Source organism: Pleurodeles waltl, chromosome 1_2 (genome assembly GCF_031143425.1).
Source record: "Pleurodeles waltl isolate 20211129_DDA chromosome 1_2, aPleWal1.hap1.20221129, whole genome shotgun sequence".
Lineage (NCBI taxonomy): Eukaryota > Metazoa > Chordata > Amphibia > Caudata > Salamandridae > Pleurodeles > Pleurodeles waltl.
In genome coordinates, this window is record NC_090437.1 from 1,082,600,533 (window position 1) to 1,082,625,244 (window position 24,712).

General features: G+C 42.0%; 1 protein-coding gene across 1 annotated transcript in view; it reads right to left on the minus strand.

Moving 5' to 3' along the window:
* TBC1D19 (TBC1 domain family member 19) overlaps positions 1 to 24,712 on the minus strand; it is a 921,320-nt gene that overhangs the window by 505,680 nt on the left and 390,928 nt on the right. Inside the window, exon 10 of the mRNA XM_069202139.1 lies at positions 14,860 to 14,898. Coding sequence (XP_069058240.1) covers positions 14,860 to 14,898 — 39 coding nt within the window. The remainder of the gene's footprint in view (positions 1 to 14,859; positions 14,899 to 24,712) is intronic.

Genomic DNA, 24,712 nt, shown 5'->3' on the forward strand with positions numbered 1-24,712 from the left:
AAGTTGGTAATCAGATTTGTCGCAATAGAAGATCTCGAGATACTATTGTTGAACTTGTCTGCAGAAAGATATTATGTTTTGCGAGGCACTGCATTCACAAAGAAAAGACTGGGATTTTTTTTGAACTAATGTGTTTTCTTTCATGGCCTGAGTGCCTAATTAGGTTGGTGTTATTTGTTCCCCAGTGCACAGACGTCAGTACAATGGTTAGAGGTGGACTGCCCCTGCCAGTCTGCTCTAGTGTGAACTGGAACTAACAAGTGCTGCAGAGGTTTGGTCACGTCCATTGTTTGCTAAATTTATTTCATTTTATCTTACTGATTTTCTCCTACTTAGGTTGAGCAGACAACATTTGGTTTACTGAAAAAGGCTGTGTAATTGTGTTTCCATTCATGGAAAAGACATGCTATGATTTGTTAGTCAGCCATGGATTTGGGCTGGGATTGGTGATATGTCACCACAGAGTTGTGCTGTCATTATTTGGTTACTGTCAAAGTCGCGCTGTGATTGGTTGACTTTGGCAAAGCCAAGCTGGGGCTGGATGTTGTTTGTGTATTAGTTTGGTGCATTATTTTGGATTTTGAGGGATAATAAAGGGTGCAGGGCGATAAAAGTTTAAAAGCCCTACCATACCTGCTATGGAGGAACAACAGCCTATGAGATGCTGACAAATGTTAGACTATATACGTGGACATGGATTGGTGACTGGCATGATTATACCTGTGTTGACAAGGACTTGCAATTTCTTTTAAAATGTAGCTGTACCATTAAAAAGCTAAATTTCTTAAGACAAACAATGAATGAGTGGGGGCCACTTCCTAGACCTACTCAATTTGAAGCATTGAATAAATGGGATCAAGTGGCTAGCCCAAAGACAAAAACAAAATGAAGAAGCAGTATAAGGGTTCACTGAAGAGGTGGTTTCAAACAAAGTGGGATAATCAAGAGAGGATATGGAGGAAGTGAGTGTTTTCCATGCAATAGTTAATAAAAGAACTGTAAGAAGTAAGTTGATGAGGGTGACAAGGAGAACCTATATAAAAAACAATATTGAGAAGGAGAGGATGATTTTTCTAGACCTCCTCCATATTCATAGACACAAGTGGGGTCAACCCTTCCACCTAATATATGCACATCGGGTGAACCAAGTATGAGTGTCCAGGGACTGACAGCACTTGAAGGGACACATGCAAGTATAACATATAATAAAGGCATTCCATATGAGAATACATTAATCCATTTGCCTGCTGTTGAAACTGTGCCTATTTCTGCCCTGCCTCTCCTAAACCTTTTGTACTTTCTAAAGAGGGAGAGGTTAATATTGGACTCTAAAAGATCAAATTTGGAGAATGTTTATGGGAAATAATTGATTTAAATAGATTGAAATAGATTGATGTCATACTATATAGATGAAATGAAATGCCTCATCAGAGATGCAGCAAGTTGTTCGAATGAAGCATATAGCAAGTTTGAGGATGTAGCTTATGGCTATGAACTCTATATATACAAAGTAAAGGATTTATAGAGAAACTATAGGAAGGTTCTGCATGAAGCAGACATAAATGAAACAGGATTAGTGACTTTACGGGCTAATATTAAAAACTTAGTTGAAAAGTCTGAGGGTTGAAGTGTCTTAAATACTGAGAAAAGTGGAACAAAACAACAATATAAAAGCTGGAAAGAAAGCAAAGATGGTTATTAACAAATAAGAATTAGAGAAAGTGTCAGAATTTCCTTTGAAAGAAGTGCATGGAGGGGAATTATGTGCCTTGGAGTAGGGGTGATCTTAATGCCTTTCCAACAAATTTTCCAAAACTGAGAAAGGAAGCTGGCAATTGGTATGAGGAGGTCCACAGACTGGTGACAATTTTCAGAAAAGCTTTGGAGTGATTTGGATACACTTGAGACTGCTGTTTTCAATGATTTATGGACTTGATGTAAGGTTGTTGTTTCTTAGCTGAGAGAGGAACCAGCTGGAGGCGCCCCTAATAAGGCTCCATCAGAGGTGGGTGATGACAAATATAGAGCGGTAAAAGAGTGTTTGAAAAAAGTGCCAGAGAGGGACATAAACTGGGCAAAAATAATAAGAGATACATGAGAGCTGACGGAGTCAATGCATGCATATTATTAGAGGCTTATGCAGATTTATATCAAGTGCAGTGGAGGTAAAGAGTGCAACCTTTACATGAATATCTTTAGTTCTACTGAGTTATTACGTTTATGTGCTGCATAAATACTTTTCACATTGCTCTCAGTTAAGGCTGACTGCTTTTGTGGCAGACTACCGGAGGGTTAAGCATAGGTTAATTTAGTGACTTTTGTGGTTCACTCAGACAAGGACTCTGGTTGTTGCCTGAGTGGGGCTTCCACTCCTTTCAAACAATAACCCAATTTCTTACAAGATTGCCTCCTTGGTGCAGTCCTGCAATAGAACCAACAAAGGAAATTCATTCAGTGCCATCCAATGCAACTTTGACACTGAGTCCTGATTAAGAAGCATGCAGGATTTCCACAGTGATCAAGGTAGCTCATATGAGATGAATGAAGACGGTGGATGAAGAAGTGGTGATCACACAGTCCCTGATTCCCAGCTGCAAGTTTGTAGTGTGGATAATGAGTGCGGTGCCGAAAAAAACTGTAACTATTGAAGTTGTTGAATCAAATGAAGGTGAAGCTCCTGGTGAAGTTACCTGTGACCAATTTCAACCTGGAGTTAAGAGTGAAGAACTGTTGCACAGTCATGAGCTGCAGCAGGAAGAAGTAGTCTATGATCCACCTCATGGAAAGCTCCAGCTGAGAATGCGAGTATCAAAAACCCTCAGGGGATAAAAGCAGCTTACAGTGAGTCAAGTTGCTGCTATGATTTGCTAAAGGTGCAGTTCTTTTGCTCACAACACGATGGTTTTGTAGAAACTAGTACTTTCTATTACAAGAAAACTGAATATAAACCCCAGATTTTGGGGTGAGCCACAGCTTTCGTGAAGGCTCATGATGTTACTAGAGATGCTATCTCATTTGAATCGCAGTTAATTTTACTGATTTTGCTCCTATTTCTGTATTCTCTTGTTACAGAGGCAGCCTCAATGGTATTGATACTTATGCATCTGCACATTATAAACTATGTATTTTACCTTTCAAATTTGTGTGGTAAATCCTTTGGAATTTCAATCTTTAGTTAACTACTGTATTTTGATATGCCTTGATGTGCCTTATCTTGGGACACACTGCAATATGCAATTGAGGCTTAACACTGTCACTCATCCGTCCATCTGTAGGTGTGGTGCTGGGTTAATATTTTGGGGTGTACAGATTGGGGTTCACTACACCCATACACTTTAGGCTACAAAAAAGTCACCATGAGAAATACAGTATTTGCCTAGTAGTACCAGGCAGCAGACTAATGATTTTGTAACAGTTCTGAGAAATGTCACTTGTTACTTCATATTTCTTTATATCAGGAGTAATTGCATTAGGATCATTACACTGGGGTGTCGTTACATTCAATGTCACTACATTGGGAGTGGCTTTTTCACAATGCATCTCATTACATCTGGAGTACATTTACTTTGTCAGTAGGTATGGAAGTATAATTATTAACCCTCTATAGAATTATGTATAGTTATATTACATATATCAGCGCTGTGTAGTTATAGGCAAGTTCAAGATTTTATAGGTAGGGTGTCTTGTGGCACACCTACACCCAGATACTTTTTAAAAAAATCTCTTCTGAAACTGGGGATTTTCTTGGGGGTCCAGGGCCTTTTTATTCTTCTTTAGGGTTATTTTTCAACTTCGAGCATGGTGCAATGAGTGTTTGTTGACCATGCCCATACTTGTATAGCGGCCATCATGGACGGCCCGTTTTTGTAGAGCGGTGAGTGCTCCAGCTACATTTTTCCTGCCGACAGACACTATTTAAGAGCAGCTGTGGCGCGGACATGCAGCCGCTGGCGTGCCAAAGGCAAGCCCATATGCGCCTATCCATGTCCGAATGGGCTCAGAAATACTGCCCCTTTCAACTCTAAAAGCGGCTTTCTCTACAAACTTCACCTCACTTGTTCAGGGGTCCGTATTTCTTCTTTAAACTCTTTGGAAAGTCTTTTGAAATGTAAGCATTGTAACTTTCCGATCCCTTGTGACTTTAATTCCCATAACCCTTTTTGGAAAGCTGATATTTACTGTCTGAAGGTCTCTAGGGAAGAAGCCTTAGGCGCATACTACACTAAAGGCACTAATTATTCTTTCTATAACATCAATTGCTGTTCCTTGCCAAAACATTTACTCCACCTTTATAACTTTCTAATGGACAATGCCCCAGAAGCACTGCTTCTTGCTGAAAAATGGCGCCATGATGCCCCATCATCAGACATTATTCCATCAAACTTCTCAGCACAATAAACCCACACTGATGCCAGTGTTCGATTTATTGAACAATGGACCCAGACGGCATCTTAGAGATGCTCCTGTATTTTACCCAATCCTTTAGTGCAGGACTGACTGGTCTGTGCCAGCCTGACACTAAGAGACAAGTTTCTGGCCACATGGGGTGGGAGCCTGCAGGAAATGTAACACTTGCCGGTGAGCCTCAAGTGCTCAGGCCTCTTGTTACAGTGCACCCCAGCTAGTGGAGTTGCCCACCCCCCAAAGCCCAACTTTTGGCAGCAAGTCCGGTGGGAAAATTAGGGAAAGCAGGAAGGAGTGACCACCGCAGCTAGGACCACCCATAAGGTGTCCAGAGCTGAGGTGACCCCCTTCCCTGCAGAATCCTCCTTCTTAGTTTGGAGGACAGGGACCAATAGGGTTAAGTTTGTGTCCCCTTCCCCAAAGGGAGTGGACACAAGAAGGGTGTAGCCACCCTCAGGGTCAGTAGCCATTGATTACTGCCCTCTGACCCCTGTAACACAGCTAAATCCTGAATTTAAGGGCTTCCCTGAACCTAAGTCATCAGATTCCTAGCGACCTCAGAAGAAGAAAGAAGACAGAAGAAGGACTGCTAAGCTGAAACCCCAGCAGAGAAGAAGGAAGACGAAAAGTGACTTGGCCCCAGACTTACCGGCCTGTGTCCTGCTTCAGAGAACCTTCAAAAGAAAAACAGCGCATCCAGCAGGTCCAGCGACCTCTGCCAAGCCTCCAGATGACTGCCTGCACCACAGAGAACCAAGAACTCCCATGGACATCGGCCCTGTCTAAGAAGAAACTACATATAAGGACTCCAGAGCCTCCCCTAATCCGCGAGTCCTGACCACTCTGCACCCGACGCCCACGGGCTGTGTCCAGGTGACCCAACCGACTAAAGAGGATCCCCAGGCGATTCTGATTCTCCCCACCCTGGGCTGACCTCTCCTGTCCACCAAGACGACGCTTGCAGTGTGAATCCAAAGGACCTACTTGACAGCAAAAGCTCTGGATGAAGATACCCGACGCCAAAAGGTACATTGCACCCCCAGGCCTTGGAGAACACAACATCCGGTGCAGCAACGTTCAACAGGCGGCCCTTCTACTTGTCCAGCCTGTGGTTTTCTGAAACCGAGCCCCTGGACCCAGCCTGCAGCATCTAAGTGACCCCACCCCCGGGTCCACTCATATGAAAGCTTTGGGAGCCCGACGATTTGTTTACACTCTGCACCCGGCTGCCCCTGCGCTGCTGAGGGTGTGAGTTTGGTGGCTACTTGTGCCCCCCCGGTTCTCCTCTAAACCCCTAGGTCTGCCCTCCGAAGACGCGGGTACTTACCTGCAAGCAGATCTGATACAGAGTGCCCCCAGTCTCAATAGGAGCCCATGTTAAATTTTCCTCAACTTTGACCTCTGCACCCGGCCAGCCCCATGTTGCTGGGGGTGGGTGTTTGGGGTTAACTTGAACCCCAGCCTGTGGACTTCCTAACCCCCAGAGATCGGAACTGTAAGTCATGTACTTACCCGTAAAACATACTAACTTTTTTTCCCCCAGGAACTGTTTCTACAAATTGCACTGTCAACTTTTAAAACAGATTATTGTCATTTAATCAAAAACAGTACAACTTACCCATTCCAATCAAAGTGGTATTGATACATATGTGAAATACTTTCTAATTTATGCACTTACCTGAAACTTGAATCTTATGGTTCTAAACATAACAGAAGATATTTTTGCTATATAAAAACCATAGGTCTGGAGTTAAGTTATTGAGTGTGCGCTTTTTCTGTTGTCTGTGTGTGGCCCGGAGCCTTCCTGGCTTTCATTGCGTTTATTAATTCTGTGCAAGAAATCAGTTGTTCTAGTGATTCTTTTGTTGATTACATTAATTTTGTTGAGGTAGTTTAAGCATATGTCATAAGAAGTGTTTTTACTTTTTGAGTAGAAGGTATGGTAATATTTGTTGAAGGTATTTAGGATGTGCTTCTTGTTTGTTGATGTGACACCATGTTCTCTGGTTATAAAGGTTATGCATTTCTTTTGATGAACCTGTTTTAAATAAGATGCAAGTATTTTGCCCGCTTTATTACGTCCACACAACTTCATTCCTTTTTATTTTTGGACTATTAGGTGGGCTTTGTTACTCAGAATCTTGTAGTATTAATGCTTGAATTTAATTAGGTTGTTTAATTGAGTTTTGTCTTTGGTGCATTTGAGATCTTTCTCTAATGTTTTTATTTTTTGTTCTAGTTGGTCTAAGTTTTTGTTGTCTAGTTTGTTTTTCTTTGACATAAGTTTAATCATGTGCCTGTGGATAGTGCATTTCAGGGCATCTCAGATGATTTGTGTATTTGAATCGGAAGACCTTTTGAGTTTTATGTATTCATTGGTCTCTTTTTTGATTATTTCTTTAAAGGAGGGTTGCTCCGTGAGGAGGTCGTTCATACTCTGTGTTTTTGTTCCTGATGTATTGCAAGCGATATCGTAGAGTAGAGGCATGGTCTGAAGCTAGGATTGGTTCAATGGTTGGGGAAGAGGTGGCTGGGATGTGAGTTTTGTCAATTAAGATATAACCAATGCAAGAGAATATATTGTGCAGATGGGAGAACAATTTGTAATCTTTCCCCATGGGATTTAATAGTCTCCATACGTCTTTAAGTTTAGGAGAAGTGAACATATTTAGCATTTATTTATGGGATTTGCTGGGTTTAAATTAACATGCAGAATTACTGTCAAGGGTGGCATCCCAGGGTAAATTGCAATTTCCTCCTAGAATCAGTCTGCAGTTTGGAGGTAAAGTTGAGAGTTCTTTATTGAGATGAATCCAAAAGGAAGGGTTTTCGTTATTGGGGGAATAGATGTTCATGACTATAATTTCAGTGTTGTCCCTCTGTAATTTAGTAAGAAGCCATCTGCCTTCAGTGTCTGCTTCTAAGGACAGGATAATGAGGTCAGAGGATTTTGAGATAAGGGTGATCACCCCATTTTTTTGTTTGTGGCTGGGGCGCATGATAATTCACTAACCCATGTTTTTTTTTTTTAGGAGGATTGCCTCCTTCATTTCCACCTTGGTTACTTGAAGGACAATGAGGTTTCCCTTAAGATTGTGTGTATGGTCTAGGATTTTAAGTTGTTTGAATGGGTGATTTAAGGGGGAGTATTTTTATGTTCTGCATTTTTGGGGAGGTGGTTCTTTTTGTCGCTGTAACTAGCTAAATCCCGGTTATAGTTTGCTGGTTTAGTAGGGGTATGAAGGGAGTGGCAGCAGTGCTTGAAGGGATGGCATGGTGAGGGGAAACAGAATGGGTGAGAGAGGAAGGGGAGGGAGTAGAGAGGAGGGAAATGAGATAGTAGAGTAGCATAGGACAGGAGGAAAGATATGAAAGGTACAAAGAAAATGAAGAAAATGATAGTGTAGTAATTGATTAAATATTTGGGATGAGAATCAAGATGCCATGGAGAGGTATCCAACAAAATCTAACTGAGGAGAGGCGGTGGAGGCCACGAGTGGTCAAGCCTAGGTCTGGAGCGGTGTATATTTAGCGTTGGGGGCACGTTGAGGGATTTCGGTAGTCCTTAAAATGTTTGACAGACGCACCAACTGTTGGTAGGGTGAGGTCCAGAAGTCGGTATCCTTCCTGGGTTAGTAACAGTTAAATAAGTTTAGATGGTGCCGCAATATAGATTGTTGAATTGCATAGTACAGCACTATGGAGTGTAAGGGATTATTCTAAGCCCCCTCTAGTCTGCAATTTGGGTTGCTATTGAGGTGAAGAAATTCAGGATCCAAATGTGTGTAGTTTAGAAGTAATAAGGTCCTGGAGCAAGTTTTAGAGAGAACTGTTTTAAATAGAGGTGGTCATCTTAAGGTCAGGCATAGAATGGGAGGGCTGATGCCATATTTGCTCTGGTCGGTAGGTTAGTTTTATATATTATGGGATCCTACCCTTATAGAGCATTGTAGAATAGGGTAGTGCCACTAAGTGCTCGCCTCCAGGGGTAAGAGGTTTGTTGTGACTCTGGGGTAGTTGAGTAGAGATTCACCCATGTGGAGTCCTGGTGTTGGCCATTTTAGAGTCAGGCATTGTGAGGCAGCTTCTGGAGCACTTGGTTATAAGAGATATTTTTCCAAAAGTGGGTCGCTGAAAGCACCACACCTTCCTATATGCTGGGCACTGTTTAAAGTGTCCGTCGAGGTGGTGTATCAGCAGAGCAGGCCGCTTTTGTCCCTCGGCATGGCAGAGCTCTCTGATTAGGCAGCCACTTTCCTCGGGCAGAAGCCGAGCCCCTCCATCTTTGCAAATGACTTTCAATATACACTAATTATCACTGAACCCTAAAAACGTCTTACCACTACTAACCCTCTGAACCCTAAAAGCCATACCACTCCTAAAAAATATCCATCCCTAAACCGTAAAATCCCTTTGGGAACCTTAAAACCCATAGATTACATTTTAATACAATATTTCCCTTTTTAAATATTTCACATAAATATGAGTACAATATTATTAATACTTACTGATATTTAATATTCCTATTTTAAATACTGTTTATCAAATCACTGAAATTAATTTGAAATAAAATATCACTTTAAAGTTAAATACATAAATATTCTATATTAAATAACTACATCTATTTTTAATGTATTTATGTTAAACTTAATTATATTTATTAAAAACTTTGTAAATATAATTATTTGCACTCATTTATGTATATATGTTTTTGAGCGTGAATAAATTGACAACGTTTTTTTAAATGAATGTACTTACGTTTAAAATAATATACATACACACTGAAAAAAACAAAGGTTAAAGACCAAACTATGTGGCCAAGTGCTATTGTGCAGATCGTAAGCAGTCTGTAGTGGGGGTTGATTGTCTGCATTGAGTCAGACGCAGGGCCAACCCACCACTGCACACTGCTAGAGTCTGTGCACAGCAGGGTTTTGGGCACCCATGGGGCTTGGGTGAATGCCACTGTTTAGGCAAAAGGCCTGGTCAGAGGCCAGGGCCTGAGGCCAACCCTACTGTGTACAGCAAACGGCTGTGCGCAGTGGAGATTGGGAGGTCCTGGCGACCAGGCCTATTACAGCTAACCACTGCTGCGCATGACCAAAGACTCTAGGGGGTTGGGTGCAAGCCCTGTGGCCACCCTCCACTATGCCAAGACACAGGCATTGGGTGCTTCTGTGGTGGCTGGGCACTTCTGTGGGGTTCGGCAAAGGGCCTGACCATCCCTCAGTGGGTTGGGTGCAGGGCGTGATCTATGCTGTCACCTTTAAACATTGATTTTATCTGAAAATGTCTGGTTTTTTTACAGTAGCTATAATACCATATGTAAATATAATGTAATACACTTAACTGCAATGTAAAGGCCTATGAAGTAAAGCATACATGTGATGTAAACATTTCTGATGTGCCTACCTGGGATGTAAAATCCCTTGAAGTACAGTCTGAGAAGTAATGGTGGCATACTATTCTGACTCTTAAAGACTTTTCAGATTCCAAAAGCAAGTAAATGGAGTCTGCTCTCAAACTTCTCATTGTCTCTGTTGGATATGAACAAGCCTCTCAAACTACACCTGGGACCAGCAGGGTACAATGCCAGTTGCTTTCCCCTGCTTGGCTGATGTGTTGGATCAAAGTGTCTACAATCTGCATAACGTGCCAGCAAACCCATTTAAGGAGGAGTGATAAGTCACAAAATGCAGTGGATGGCCCTGTAAGCTTCAAACTTCAGCCCAGAATCCACTTAAGTACAGGATGTGTGAAAGGCTTGTATCTAAAAATGTGTACCAGATTGGAGGAATTACAGACCATAAACTACCCACACATTTCCTAAAGACATACCCAGTACCAACGTGTAGTAGAATATTATCACTGTGAAATATTGTAAATTCCTGACTTCCACTAGGACCAAGGTGAAGATTGTAAATCAATTATATAAAAATGCTATTTCACCTGCCTGTTCTAGCACAATTCCCTGTCTGTAGCTTTTTCAATTCTTATGGAACTCGGAAATGCATGATCCTGCAAGCTGCATGTGGGGGTCCTGAATCCTGCCAACCTTGTCGATTAATAAGAGTGAAACTTTTGTAAAGGCAGCAAAGAGGGAACTAATTGAAAAAAAAAATCTGGTTCATGGTACAGAACTGCATTGAGCAGTGGGTTTCGGAGGGTACTTACCACCCTCAGTAGCTGCAGTCCTGGGATTCATCTTGCAGGTGATGTTTTTACTCAACAAGCTTTTGTCCAAACGTAACTTTGTTTACTGAGCCTACGTCATCATCTCAAACTGGCTGCTTGGACTGAACAATTAATCTCTTTGGGTCCCATCGAAAGGGCTCAATGGAACTCCTAAAGGCTGGTTATGATTGCTGTAGCACGCAGGGTAGTAGTACATAGGCCAAATAAGTACCACTGGTGCATTACTTCTTGATTTTGCTTTTCTCTGTTTGTAATAAGGCATAACTCGAGGTACCTTAGTTTTAGAACCACATCATTATTTTTCTTCTTTTCCAGTAGTATTAGGTTTATATTTCATTAGATTTTATCACTCGGGAATGTGAAAGGAAAACATATTGTGAGTAAAACATGACCTCCTAATTCGAGGCAAACTCATATTTGCGACCAAATTGGGATTCCAACGAGTTGTAAAGATTGCTCCCACTGACACTAATTGGACTATGTTAAAGCTGTTTTTCGCAACTTTTCTTTTTATTATTTTTCCTCAAATTCTTAGCGTTTAACAGTTTACGCTTAGGAAAGTGGATTGCAATTATTGTTCGTTTAACTGTGTGATTTATGTTCTCCTTGTACTTCTCCCAACATATTCAGGGAGTTAGTGTGGAACTTTTCACATGCACCCAATAGGCAAGACAATTATGTTTTAAGGTATCTTTTCGTGGTCTACGGAGGGTACCCCGAAATGGTTGTTGGGGGAGGTTAGCTATAGCATTTATTAAAATATTTCGCCACACTTTGGTACCCATGCTTTGTACACAATTACATTTTTAGGGTCGAGCCTGCGTTGCATGCGCTCGCGCATGCGTATGGCAGCGAGACGCTTTAGTGTTTCGAAAAGGGCTCGCAGCGCTGTCGATGTCACGCCAGTGTTTTTCATTGGTTCGTGGGCTTGCCTATTAAAATCTGCTTGCTTTCATTAGTCGAAGGCATGCATAGTCATGCCTTTTCCGGTGGCTAACCCTCCTCGAGCGCATCGACCAAGTACAGAAAACATACGAGGCTCGCTGATTTCTGTCCAGCTCGTGGACTACTTTTTCTCTAATTTACTAGCGCGATTTCGCTTGGCAGAAGTCAAGTGCTTTACACAGTTAATTGCACTTTTTCTGGTTACGTACATAAATGCACTTTTGCCGATAGGTGAAAAGTCGGGTTAGGAGTTTACAACGCTATCAGCTCTAACATGAGCAAACGCGAGACCCGTTGCATTGCAAATGCTTGTTTAATCTTACTCTCTCACCCTGCACATCTTCTTGCCCCTTCTGTTCACTCTAATAAATATTCTGCTCACCCTCGTATGTACTCTCTCAGACATACTCTTCATGACTAGAGCCATGCGCTTAACTCAGTCAGACAGGCTCTGCACACCTCCAGCCATTCTATACACAGCATCAACAATTGTCTTCTTAGCTGCAACTATCCTCTGTTCACCTTCTGGCATGCTCTGCACAACCTCTGTATACTCTAAAAAATACAGCTAAGCTTAACACAGGCTCAACCATGCCCTATACATTCTTGACTCATGCTATAACTGTCGTCACACTGCACACCCTCACTCCACACACACATATACGAAACACACACACAAAGCCACAGACTCCATCCCCGTTGCCACTTTTTACATGCCATCAGTCAGACTCATCAGATCATTGGTTGGCATCAGTGCACTCTCATGCTCTGCAGTGCATCAGTAAAACTCAGATGACCCTCATAAACACTATGACCCTGCCCGAGCCAGGATATATCCACCCTTAATCATGGTCTGTACATCATCGGACATTCCCTAAATGCCATCAGCCCTCCCCCACAAGCCTCAGCATGTGCTGCACACCCTCAGTTACTGCACAACCTCAGCTAGGCTTCATCTGTTCCCAAGTCAGTTCAGGGAATTCCGAGTCATGTGCTGAAAACTTAGAAGTGCACTGAGAAGCGATTACAGAAACACTTAAAGGCCAGTTGAGTAGCACACGGGTACACTCTACTAAAGGGGAAAAGCAAGAAGACTCATTAGGTACTTGCATGAACGGTGGAGCGATCCCAACCTGTCAAGTATTATGTACACCCAGTGCTTAATTTGTGCTTGTTTCCGGTGCTTCGGCTTAAAGCATTTGCTGCAAGCAAAGACACATATGGCAAAGACGGATGATGGGAAAAACGAAAATGAGTCACAAAGGGAGAAAGTAGAAAGCTGCAAGAGTGAGCTGAAGGGGCAGGGAGTGGCTTTCTATGGATTGAAGAGGCCCGAGATGGCTTCAGGATTACGCCGTCTCAGTATTCCATGTTTACACATTTAATTGCAGCAGCTGCATGTTTAAGAGGAGGGCTTTGGGCACCAGCACCTTTTTATTCACAAATTAAGCACTGTGTACACACTATAAGGCTTCTGCTTGGCTGACCCTAAAGAAGCATGTTTCTTAGTATATGCAATAAAAATATAGAGATGGTAAATCCTTATGACAAATTAATTTGCCCTCCAGTTAGTTCTTACAGGAAATAAAAAGCCAATGTGTGCTTCCAAAAAGAAACACTGTTCAATGGTATCTGCATTTAATGTGCTGTTTCCTCCAGAATCTCGTCGAAGCTGACTGAATCATCAAAGGAGCAGAAGTCCCAAATGAGCTATGCAGAGCAGTTACTTTTTTAAGTAAGAGGCATATTCCTGCTTTTCCCTTCCTCCAATTTTTCAGACCCAACAACTGAGTTTTCTTCATAACACTTGAAGCAGACCTCAGCTAAGAGGCTACAAGCGGGTCCCTAACAGAGGCAATACTTGGCGGTGTCAGTAGGGGCAGATTAGATAGTATGTCTGGAAAGGCTTCCAGTCTCCAGCTGACCCGAAGTACCACAGAGAGAACAAACAGGTTCTCGGAGAGCTCCTTGGAGAACAGACTATCAGCAAACTCAAGCAAATGAAACCTCTGGTTTGTCTTAAGGAAAACAGTTTAGCAGAACAAGTGAAGCTCAGCAAGGCATAACCTTAGAATTAAAAGGCTAAATATCAAACTGATCACTCTTGGGCACAGAAGGAGAAATCTTAGGGCCTGATTTAGATCTTGGCAGAGACGTTACTCCGTTGCAATGGTGACAGATATCCCATCTGCCGGAATCAAAATACCATTGTTTTCTATGGTATTTAAATTTTGGCAGACAGGATATCCGTCACCGTTGCAAGGGTGTGACCCCTCCGCCGAGACCTAAATCAAGCCCTTAGTCTTCCTCTTCCAAGACTGCCATGAGGAGAGTAAATGAAAAACAGTCACTGTGTTAACGATGGTTGGCTATAAATAAAGCCAAGATGCAAATATTTGAACTTTTTCAGTGCAAAGATGCAGCTTGGCATGAACCTAAAAGTCTATACTACAAAGGAAATAATGCTGCTGTTTACTGAGATTGATGGCTTTCCAAGGATGCGTAATATTGCAACACCTTGCTGCTGAAAAAAAGGGAAAGGGGTTTACAATGATGTGGCCCATAACCAACAGAGCTAGGGCTCATTTCCGCACAATCCCATTCCACCAACCAGCCTACCATGAACCAACAAAGGAGGAACACCACAATGAAGTATTCCACCGGACATGGAGGGAGAGTTACCATCCCTTCTAACAAAACCTGACTGAGGTTAGTAAACACTGATAGTACAGACAGATAACCACTTTCTTTAGCCCAGATTAGACAGGGGCCATATCACACTTTTAAAGGGGGTCGTGGGTATTTTGTGCCTGGTACATTCCACAGAGGAGAGTGTAGCAGAGCTTCATAATAATTAGGTTTGTCCTCTTTTTTCCCTACAGGTGGATATCTTGTTAGTATAATAACTGAATATGGAAATGAGTTCCAAGAACACCAATTGCAAGTTAATTTTATGTGTAAATTGTAGTCATCTGGTAAAATAAACATGTTTTACAATGTACTTAAACTACTGATAAATACCAGGTGTAAGTCATTCTCAATACTAGTGTAGATATACTGGTATCTTTATCTTACTTTCAACAAATCTCTTTGACCACAATAGATAACATCACTCAAACGTTTGGTGCAGCTTAACTGTTAATGTACAACATGTCTACCTAGGTGATCCAGGAAACTGTTTTTAAACATGGACAGATTACAATATTCGTGTTTTTATTTTTCAGGTAGCAGAACTTTATATTTAAACAGAAAGTGAATTACTGTATTGCATGCCTTAGTGTTATGACCAGCACTTCCCTATAACATGCTACTCACCTTTTTTTCCAATGCGCACATGTTCATTTTCAAAAAGCTCTGAAAATATATTAAAAAAACACATCAAAAAGACCACGTCGTAGTGAAACAAACACTGAATGCCTTTATCCATATCACTAGTAAACGGTATCAAATACTTGCATTTTCCAAAAATCCTTAAAATCGCAGCAGGGCATTATACTTCTGAGAAAACCTGATATAAGACAAATGAAAGGCTGTTTAGGTCTTACCTTAATCTACCCAGGGACTCCCTCGTCCCAGATTCAGTAGTACAAGACAACAATAAGTGGCCTGCAGTGGGACTGGGAACATTGCCAGTGGCTTTGCTTTCATTCATATGGACACATATTTGCATGTTTGTGTGCCAAGTAGGTTTATAGGATGGTGGTTAAGAATCTCTTATCAGATGAGTGTCCATCTGTGTGCAAAGACTAGAACGTTGTTCACTCTAGAACAAACAAGATTGTGCATATCAATAAAAAAAAACTTGAGGGTGATTTGTGATGTTGATTTTGATCTGTGAATGTATTGCCTGGTAGGCATAATGATTCAAGAAACTTTCTTTAAACACCAGGCGTTACATAGACTGAACTATTTTCGATCAGCTGAACTATAAGACCACTCTCACAGCTTTATTCAAATGCAGCCGTGTGTAATAATGTGATTCCACACCAGATGAAGATATGTGGTAGGAGGTATTTATTACAGTCTCAACCAACAGCCAGCATATCAACTGTCATCCAGAGAACCCTGCATCACAGAACCTCAGAACAAGCTGGTTCCATGCCCAGTGTTCTGGCATGGAGCCATGTTACATCATTACACTTCTTCCTCTTTACATTAGAACAGAAGTAACATGAGAACAAAAACACATTTGAACAGAAAGAAAAAGAGGGTAGAAAGAACTACACAAAATCACGCAAATGTAAAGGAAACCTGCTTGTTCTGACACTCCTACGAGTATGATCAGACCTTAAATCAATGTCAGAGGGAAAACGATAAGAAGTATCATCTCTCCTGTCGGCCACACCACACCCCCCAAAATGTGCTACACGACTATGATTCCAGATGCGACCATCATCCGTCTTGACAGCATTTTTAAACAGCTTAATGATAGTTTTTGGAGAGGTATATTTTGACCAATTTTGACACCCAACAGGAGCTTTGACCTTTACTTTATCTCAAACCTCAAAATTTGTAACTTTCGCATTATTCCTTTTATCAACATAAATCTTCCTTTTGCTTTGCAGAGACACTTCTTTGTCTCTCCATTCCCCAATACCATTATTTTTCAAACCCTTCCCAGCAACCATCCAGCCAGGACACAAACAAGTATTTGGAGACCTTCCCCTGAGCAGTTCAAAAGGAGTCTTCCCCGTTGATGCATGAGGAGTGTACCTGTAAGCTGTTATACGACCCTGCAGTTCTTTTCTCCAATCTAAACAGTTTACCTTTGCTAATTGTATACTCTCTTTTAAAGTCCTGTTAAATCTCTCCAAAGCACCATTCGCCTCTGGATGATATAACGCAATTTATTTATGTACAATTCCACATTTTACAAAATACTCCTCCATCTGAGCAGAACAGAACTGCGGACCATTGTCAGAAAGAATAGAGTTAGGAAAACTCTCGCGTTTGAACACAGATTCTAAAAAACTGATCACAGATTGAGAAGTGATCTCTCTCACCAAACTCACCTCCACCCATCGTGAATACAAATCCAGCAACACCAACAGGTAAGGAGTCTGATGTTCTCCATGCAATGGCCCCACAATATCGATAGCTGATTCATCCCATGGACTTTTTGGTAAACTTCTACAAACCATAGGTGAACATCTTGGTTTGAGCACCTTATCACTAGCTTGACAAGGTGTTCACTCCCTAACAGTACGTTCCACCATCAAATCTAATCCAGGCCACCAGAAATCCTGACGGATGCGCTCTTTGGTGTTAGAAATGCCCATATGCCCTTCATGAGCCATGTTCACGATGACTTCTCTCAAACTCAATGGGGGAATCATTCTTGTGCCCCTCATTAGAATACCATCAACAACGGCTAACTCATTCGCAACTAACGACCAAGGTTTAACCAGACTTCGAGACTTATGCTGTTCCAAAAGAGACATCACAGAACACAATTCACTATCCTTTTGCAACTCATCCCTCCATTCATCTTCCTTTACAGCCCCCAGCGTAACATCACAAACTCTTATGCCACACTCAGCATCACATTGATCATTTTCATCCTGAGATTTATCATTCCCTACCACCTCCACCAATCTCGACAGACAGTCTGCCGTTACATTTGTCTTTCCCGGAATGTATTCAAACATGAAGTTATACTCCTGTAAGGAAATTACCCATCTCCTGATCCTCGAGGAAATTGAGTCCAAACCCTTCTTCTCAAAAATTTCTTTCAGGGGTTTATGATCAGACCTGACTACGAAAGAAGATCCCCACACAAATTTTTTGAACTTGTTTATGGCCCAGAAAATTGCCAACGCTTCCTTCTCTATAACAGAATACCCTATCTCTGCCCCTTTCAAGCATCTTGAAGCACAAGCTATTAGCACCTCTTGGCCCTTCCTGATCTGAAAAAGAAGAGCACCCAGCCCCTTTATACTCGCATCAGTAACAATGAAAGTGGGATTCCCAGGTACAAAAGCTTGTAAGTTTGGTGCATTCCTGAGATCATTTTTTACTTGTTTAAATTCTGTACCACACTCTTCCGTCCAAACAAACTCTGCATTCTTACACATCAACTTCCTTAGATTTACTGTCTTATCTGCAAAATTTCGTATAAATTTGTTATAAAATTCTGCCATACCTAAGAATGAAGAAACCTCATCTTTTGTACACGGTTCTTTTAACATTTCGATAGTGTCCACCAAATCCTTTTTAGGACTCACCCCCTGCCGTGAAATATGATGACCCAAATAGTCCAGTTCAGTGACTCCAAATTTACATTTGCTTCGCCTAAGAGATAACCCAGCATCAAGCATCCTTTTAAGCACAGCATGCAACCTCTCATCATGTTCTCTCACGTCTCTCCCACATATTAATACATCGTCCTGGTAGCACTTTACGCCTGAAATGCCTTTAAAAAGATCTTCCATAATCCTCTGAAATACTGAGGCTGCAGAAACCAGCCCAAACGGCATACGCAAAAACTTGAAGGCCCTCATTGGCGTAATAAAAGCTGTTAATTCTTGACACTCTTTACTCAACGGAACCTGATGGTATGCTGATGCCATATCCAGAGTGGTAAAATAACAAGCACCATCCAACGCTGATACTAATTCCTCAATATTGGGAAGTGGGAACTTGTCAACCACCACTTCTTTATTTAAGGCACGAAGATCCACACATAGACGGATTTCATTATTTGGTTTACGTGCCCAACACCTCCTGTCCTTCACCCCCTAAACAATGTAACAAAAGTGCCTGCTTCCTTTCACCACTCAAATTCGTACCACACACCCTGGCATAATTCTCAAAAATCTTTTTCCATTTCTTCCACTTAATAACCGGTTCTCCTGGATTATTTAAGAGAAAAACTGAGATAACTTACAGAGACGTGCTGGTGTGGATTCACATTATTACACTGGCGACGAGGATGTGCATTAGGATTGAGAAGGACACCCAAACGTGCTTGATGACTCCAGCTCAACAAATTATCACCCCTCTCAGCAACATAAATCCTAGCATCAGTGAACCTACCATTGTACTCAATGCAGTCATCAAAATAACCTAATAACTTAATTGGCAACCCACCATAACCCGTAGGTTCAATATTAGGTTTGAACAGTTTCTTCCTTCCTTGAAAATTCTTCATAAAAAGATCCTTTGAGAGAAACATGATGTGAGAGCACCAATCAAATTTCATTTTGACTCTAACATCCCCCACCAAAACCCATTCAGAGGGGTGTTCCACCTCACTCTCACTAACTTGAAAACTGACTTCCTTTATTTCTGATCTAGAATCTCTCCTATTCCTCATCCTACAATTTTTCCCAAAATGTCCTCTTTTTCCGCAAACATTACAAGTAATCCTATTAGCAGGACACTCACTTGCATTAGCCATGTGTCCAAATCTTCCACATCTGTAGCAATTTCCTTGAAAAGGTGTTGCAAACCTCCTATTCCCTTGTGTCTTTTCTGCGCTATTTTCAATTACAACACCTTTCTCACGGACACCCTCATACTTTTTTTTCTTCTCATCTTTTTGTATGACTTGACACTCCACTTCTTGTGCTTTTACACTGACCTTGTCTTCTTTATGTGCTTTACTTAGTTCTCCAACACACTTTAACATATGCTCTACCCTTTTTGCAATACTAACAACCTCATCCAACGGTGGCTCGTCCTTTAGCCAGAGTTCTTCCCTCACTTTATCACTGCAACACCTCAGCACAAACTGATCTCTAATCCTTTCTTCTACCAACACCCCAAATTTACAACTTGAAGCCAACTTCCGTAACGCCGTAATATATTCTTCAACACTCTCCTCTTTCCCTTGCTCCCGCAAACCAAAATGGTACCTTTCCATAATAGTACTAATCTTTGGCAAGTAATGTAAATCTAGTTGTCTTGCACATATTTCATATTCATTCAACCCCCTCTGATCAGCTTGCGACAATGGAGGTAGATTTTCCAACACCTCCTGTCCTTCACCCCCTAAACAATGTAACAAAAGTGCCTGCTTCCTTTCACCACTCAAATTCGTACCACACACCCTGGCATAATTCTCAAAAATCTTTTTCCATTTCTTCCACTTAATAACCGGTTCTCCTGGATCTGACAAGAAAAACGGCGGCGCCGTAACATTCTGCATACTCACAAGAGGTGTAAAACACTTCTTCCCCACAATATATTCCAAACCCTACTAGTTGCTAAAAGTACTTAAAGTCCAAAAGGTTTCCCAGTCACCGTATGTCCCAGCACGATGCCGCTATATCAAACACGGGTCTTCAGGTGTGTTTGTCACCACAGAGACGACCTTTTCAGTTTACTTCATTTTACAACGCCCAATACTTGTATTCCACAAGTGCAATAAAGTTTCCAAAGAAATGTATATTCCCGTGACCACAAACCAATATAGTGATCCTTATCCAGTCTCCGTCTAAGTTTCAACTTCCAATAGACCGTCGATGTTCTTCTTCGATGTCCTCCAACAATTGCGCTGTAAAAAAAAAAATGTTTTTTTAAATTCCTTCTTCCTCATCTAAGATGGCCGCCACGAAACATTTAGTCCGTTTTCTTCAGGCAGTTGGGCTTGCTTTCTCTTTGAGCAATCTCAGATCGTTTTCCTCACTCAAAATGGGCGCAACCAAACATCCAGTCTATTTTCTTCAGTCAATCTGGCTTGTTTTTCTCCTTTCACCACACTCAAGATGGCCGCCAACAATTCCCACAGCTTACAGTCCTTTTTCAATTGCTCACTGACCTTCTGACGTCGTGAAGCATCCAGAGACCACTTTGATCCTTAGTAAATGCTCAAACAGCTTTCCACAAAGCCCCTACAACCGCAATTTCACACTTTTCTCCGCTAGAACATGCTGCAAGACGCTCGATCCTCTCCCAGCACGTCTCTGTAAGTTATCTCAGTTTTTCTCCTAAATAATCCAAGCTCTTCCTTCTTTGTTGTTGTTGAGGCTGTCCCTTCCTCTGGGTTCCTTTTTATCCCATCCTCGTCGCCAGTGTAATAATGTGAATCCACACCAGATGAAGATATGTGGTAGGAGGTATTTATTACAGTCTCAACCAACAGCCAGCATATCAACTGTCATCCAGAGAACCCTGCATCACAGAACCTCAGAACAAGCTGGTTCCATGCCCAGTGTTCTGGCATGGAGCCATGTTACATCATTACACCGTGCTCATATAAATGCTTTTAAGTCGGGTTTTCTCACTAATGACTTCCAATAATAGTAGGGCCCAGATGTGCGAATACATTTACTGCAGGCAAACACTGTGATTCGCTAACTCACATGGTTTGTGACACCTAAATGTCTTTTCTGGGTGTACTAAACCTATTTCGGGATTCATTAAATATTTATCAAATGATTGCAAGATAGGTTTACAAATACATACTGATTCACACTGTGGAAGGGGCGTGTTTAAGGTGTGAGTTTTAAATTGTGATTCAGAATGCAATGTATCAATGGTTTTCAACTGCAAATTCAATAGCAAACCATTAGTAGGTAACCGACTTTTCACATAAGGTGCTAACAATTCACAAAGGAGAAGGGATCCACTTGGGACCCTTCTCCTTTGTGAATGTATGTAAGAACCACAATCAGAGGGTAAGGGGCAAGCAGGAGTTACTGGGTCCAACAGTGGGGGTTGTGGGCTTGTACTCCTGATGTCCCTGGGCAAAACCTACTATGGGTCCTGAGTAACCGGGCCACATACTTGTAACACAGGACTAGACCTAGGACTACGAGATTGAGGAAATTCGATTTTTTAATACGATCGTATCGACCCGCCATTTTGTGGCCCGCCGCCATTTTATGTTGCCTTCACTCAGGCAGCACAGCGAACGAAGTCCATTCTGCCTTTTCTGCTTATTCTGCAACATGGTGTTCAAAACAGCCTTCTGCCTCTATCTTTACAAGGCTGGTATTAAGGTCTGACCGAGTACACTAATCCCTGTCTGGTTTTCTAATCCTTGTTTCAACTATCTGTAGGCTCACACTATTCTCTGCCGATCTTATCTTATCGTCTGGCCTTCGCTGTCCTTTGCTAGTATTCTCTCATTTCACAACTGTCCTCCAAACGCACACAAACTTATCGCACCACATGCAACTTCGTTGTGGATCGGTTAATGAATTAGTTCAGGGGAGGGGTGACAAACACAGCTGGAGGGGAGGCAACCTTAAGTCACTTGATACTTTGTTTTCCAATTCCTTCTATTGGTGCTGTCTTGTTTTCCGACATTTCTATTGGCTCTGTTCTATCTTTACATTATTCTTACTGGCTCCTTTCTATGTGTTCTGGGAGTGTATGTAGTTAATAAATGGTTTTTATACGGTATATAAGATTGTGCGCCACAAAGTAAAGTGGCAGTCTCCTGAGAACATACCTTGTGTACTTCTTGGACAACTGTACTAGCTGCAGCTAATAAAATCTGATCTTTTACGCCTGACAGAGTGTCCCGTGTCTCTGTTAGTTGAGGCAGGTGAATCCAAGGAGATTTCAGGCGTACCCTGCGCCGCCAGGCCCATAAGGTTCTGGTTCTTCAACTGGCGCCCAACGTGGGGCGGCTTCAGCGGTACCGGTTCTGCCTGAAGGTCGTGAGGAGCCCCGCAAGAAAATTCTGGAGGAATCGCGAGCCACGTCAAGCGACCCCTGTATGTCGAAGTGGTCCGAAGGTCTTTTTCAGCGCGGTTACTCCTTCCTGACGGCTACTGACGACTGCTGCCCTGACTGCCGCCCTGCCTTGGCCCTTTCTTTGATGATGTATGGTAAAGCGAGACGATAGACGGGCCTCTGTTGGTGTAAGAAGACATCCTTAGTTAAGTATTTGGTGGGTCGCGCCCACAAATTTTGGTCTTTGTCTTGTCCTTAGGTCCTTAGATTTGGCCATTGCAGTGGCCAAAGCCGAGGGGTAAGTGCATTTGTGCTGTGTAAACTGAAAGTTTTACCCCCTTGATGTTTGTGAACAGCCAGTAAAAATCGTGAGATGTCTGGTCTGACTAAGTTTGGAAAACTTTGTTGCTTTGGTTGTAATAGGGACTCCCAGCTTGAGGACTCCTGTCCGATTCCTTCGGTTGGAACTCCCACATATGAGCTCTATTCTAAACATGGTGTTGGTCCTATTGCCTTTAATAAGACATGGACCCGATATACAAAGAAAGATGGTGTTTTAAAATGGCCAGAAAATGGTAGTTTCGAAACTGATGTGCTAGATAATTTAGAAGCAACGTTATTTAAAAGAAAAGCCCGGCCGGCAATGTTTGACTCTTTTCGCCTTTGGCGTAAGGAAGCCAAACAGAGAGAAATTAAACAAGCGAAACGAGATAGGAAAACACAGGGAATGACGATTATACAGGCTGCTCAGCAATTCAAAGATGATGAAATAGATAATGCAATGGAAATTTCAGACAGACAGCATCGAATGGTAATAGATAAATGCTATCCGACGTTGCCTATCTCTTCCCTTGATAAGAGAAAAGATTTTGAGGAAGATTCCTTAATGTCCCACTTATTGAAATTGCCTCCGCCCTATGTACAAGGTGCTAATGCACCCCCGATGTTACAGCCTGTTCAGCCGCCAGTTGTGCTTCCGCCTGCTCCAGCTTTTCCACATTTGCCTCCTCAAGTATTGCCTATGCCAGCTTTGCCTTTAACTCCTTTGCCTTCTGCTCCTTTGGCAATTCCTAATGCTCCTTTAGTTAATTCACCTAATACCTTGTCCCCTATCCTTATGTCAAACTCTCCATCTATGCGTAAGCGATTTGCCGATACTGTCTCTGGTCTCTTATCACCTTTCTTTGAAGCTTTAAACGTGTCTCCAGCTTTTTCTCGAAGACAGTCTCGTAGTCAATTCCCAGACTCCGAAGAGCGAGAAAAATTGGACTCACTTGCTTGTAGATGGATCAAGAAGGGTCCCCAATATAGTACGTCTGATATTATGTCCACCTTTCTGCAATGGAATGCACCTACGCAGAGATATGTTTTTAAAGTTATGTGCGATACTCTCGCTAAAGAATGGGAGGATATGAATTTGGGTTCGGTCCCTCAGGATCTGTTAGATGTTCAGGCTGACTTTGACAAAGGACTTATTGTGGGTCCTAAGGTTGAAAGCGCTGTCAGAACACTTATTTCTTTCAGATCCCTATTGTTCTCACAGACTTTTCCTGATTCTGATCCTTCAGTTAGGACAGCACTGAAAAACTATCCCATGAGAGAGGTTTCTCCAATATGGAAGGAAGAAGTTGCAGCAGCAGGTGCTAATCCAGCTATTCCTGCGCATTTTCAGCGCATATGGATACATGTCCCCTGGAAAAGGTCTGAAGTTTTAGCACTTAAACAGTCACTACCAGATTCACGCAAAAATCCTGCTGGTTACTATAAAGAGTTGTCGCAAACAGTTGATGCATGTACTATGAATCTAGCAGATATTGACATGTTGATGGGAAATGTAGTTCCACAGACAATATGGGCTAAAATTCGTAGAGAGGATCACGCTCAAGAATTAGGCGGCGATTGGAACGCTATTATTGCCGCAGATAGAGGTCAAGTAGGTGGTGCAAAGCCCGACGCTTTGATCTCAGAACTCCCTGGTAGGATTATTACATTAATGAAAACAATGATGCCTGCTTTGAGAGTTAATTGGGATAAGCTAGCAGTATGTAAACAAAAGAAAGATGAAAGTGTTTCCGATTTCTTTACCCGATTCGAGGAGACATTCATTGATCACAGTGGTCAAGATATGGCTACAGAAGGGGGACAGCGATTATTTGTGGATAAGTTCGTATATAACTTGCTTCCTGAACTATCACACAAGCTAAAAGACTCCGAGAGTTCATGGGCAGTTTCTTCTTCCGCCCAGATATTGGCTACTGCACAATATTATGAAAATAGAGACAAAGAAGAAAGGGAAAAACAAGAGAAAAAGACGAAAGAATTAAAAACTAAAGTTCTCTTGCAACAGGCTTATCCTCCTCGTTATGTTCAGCCTCAGTTTCAACAGCCTCTGCAGTTTCAGAGGTTGTATCAAAAGCCTGAACCATTCATTCCAAGACCTTTGCTAGGTCCCAATCAATGTGCTTATTGTAGGGAGGAAGGTCATTTTAAGAACAATTGTCCGGCATTGTTGCAGCGTAATGGAGCAACATCTGCTTCACGA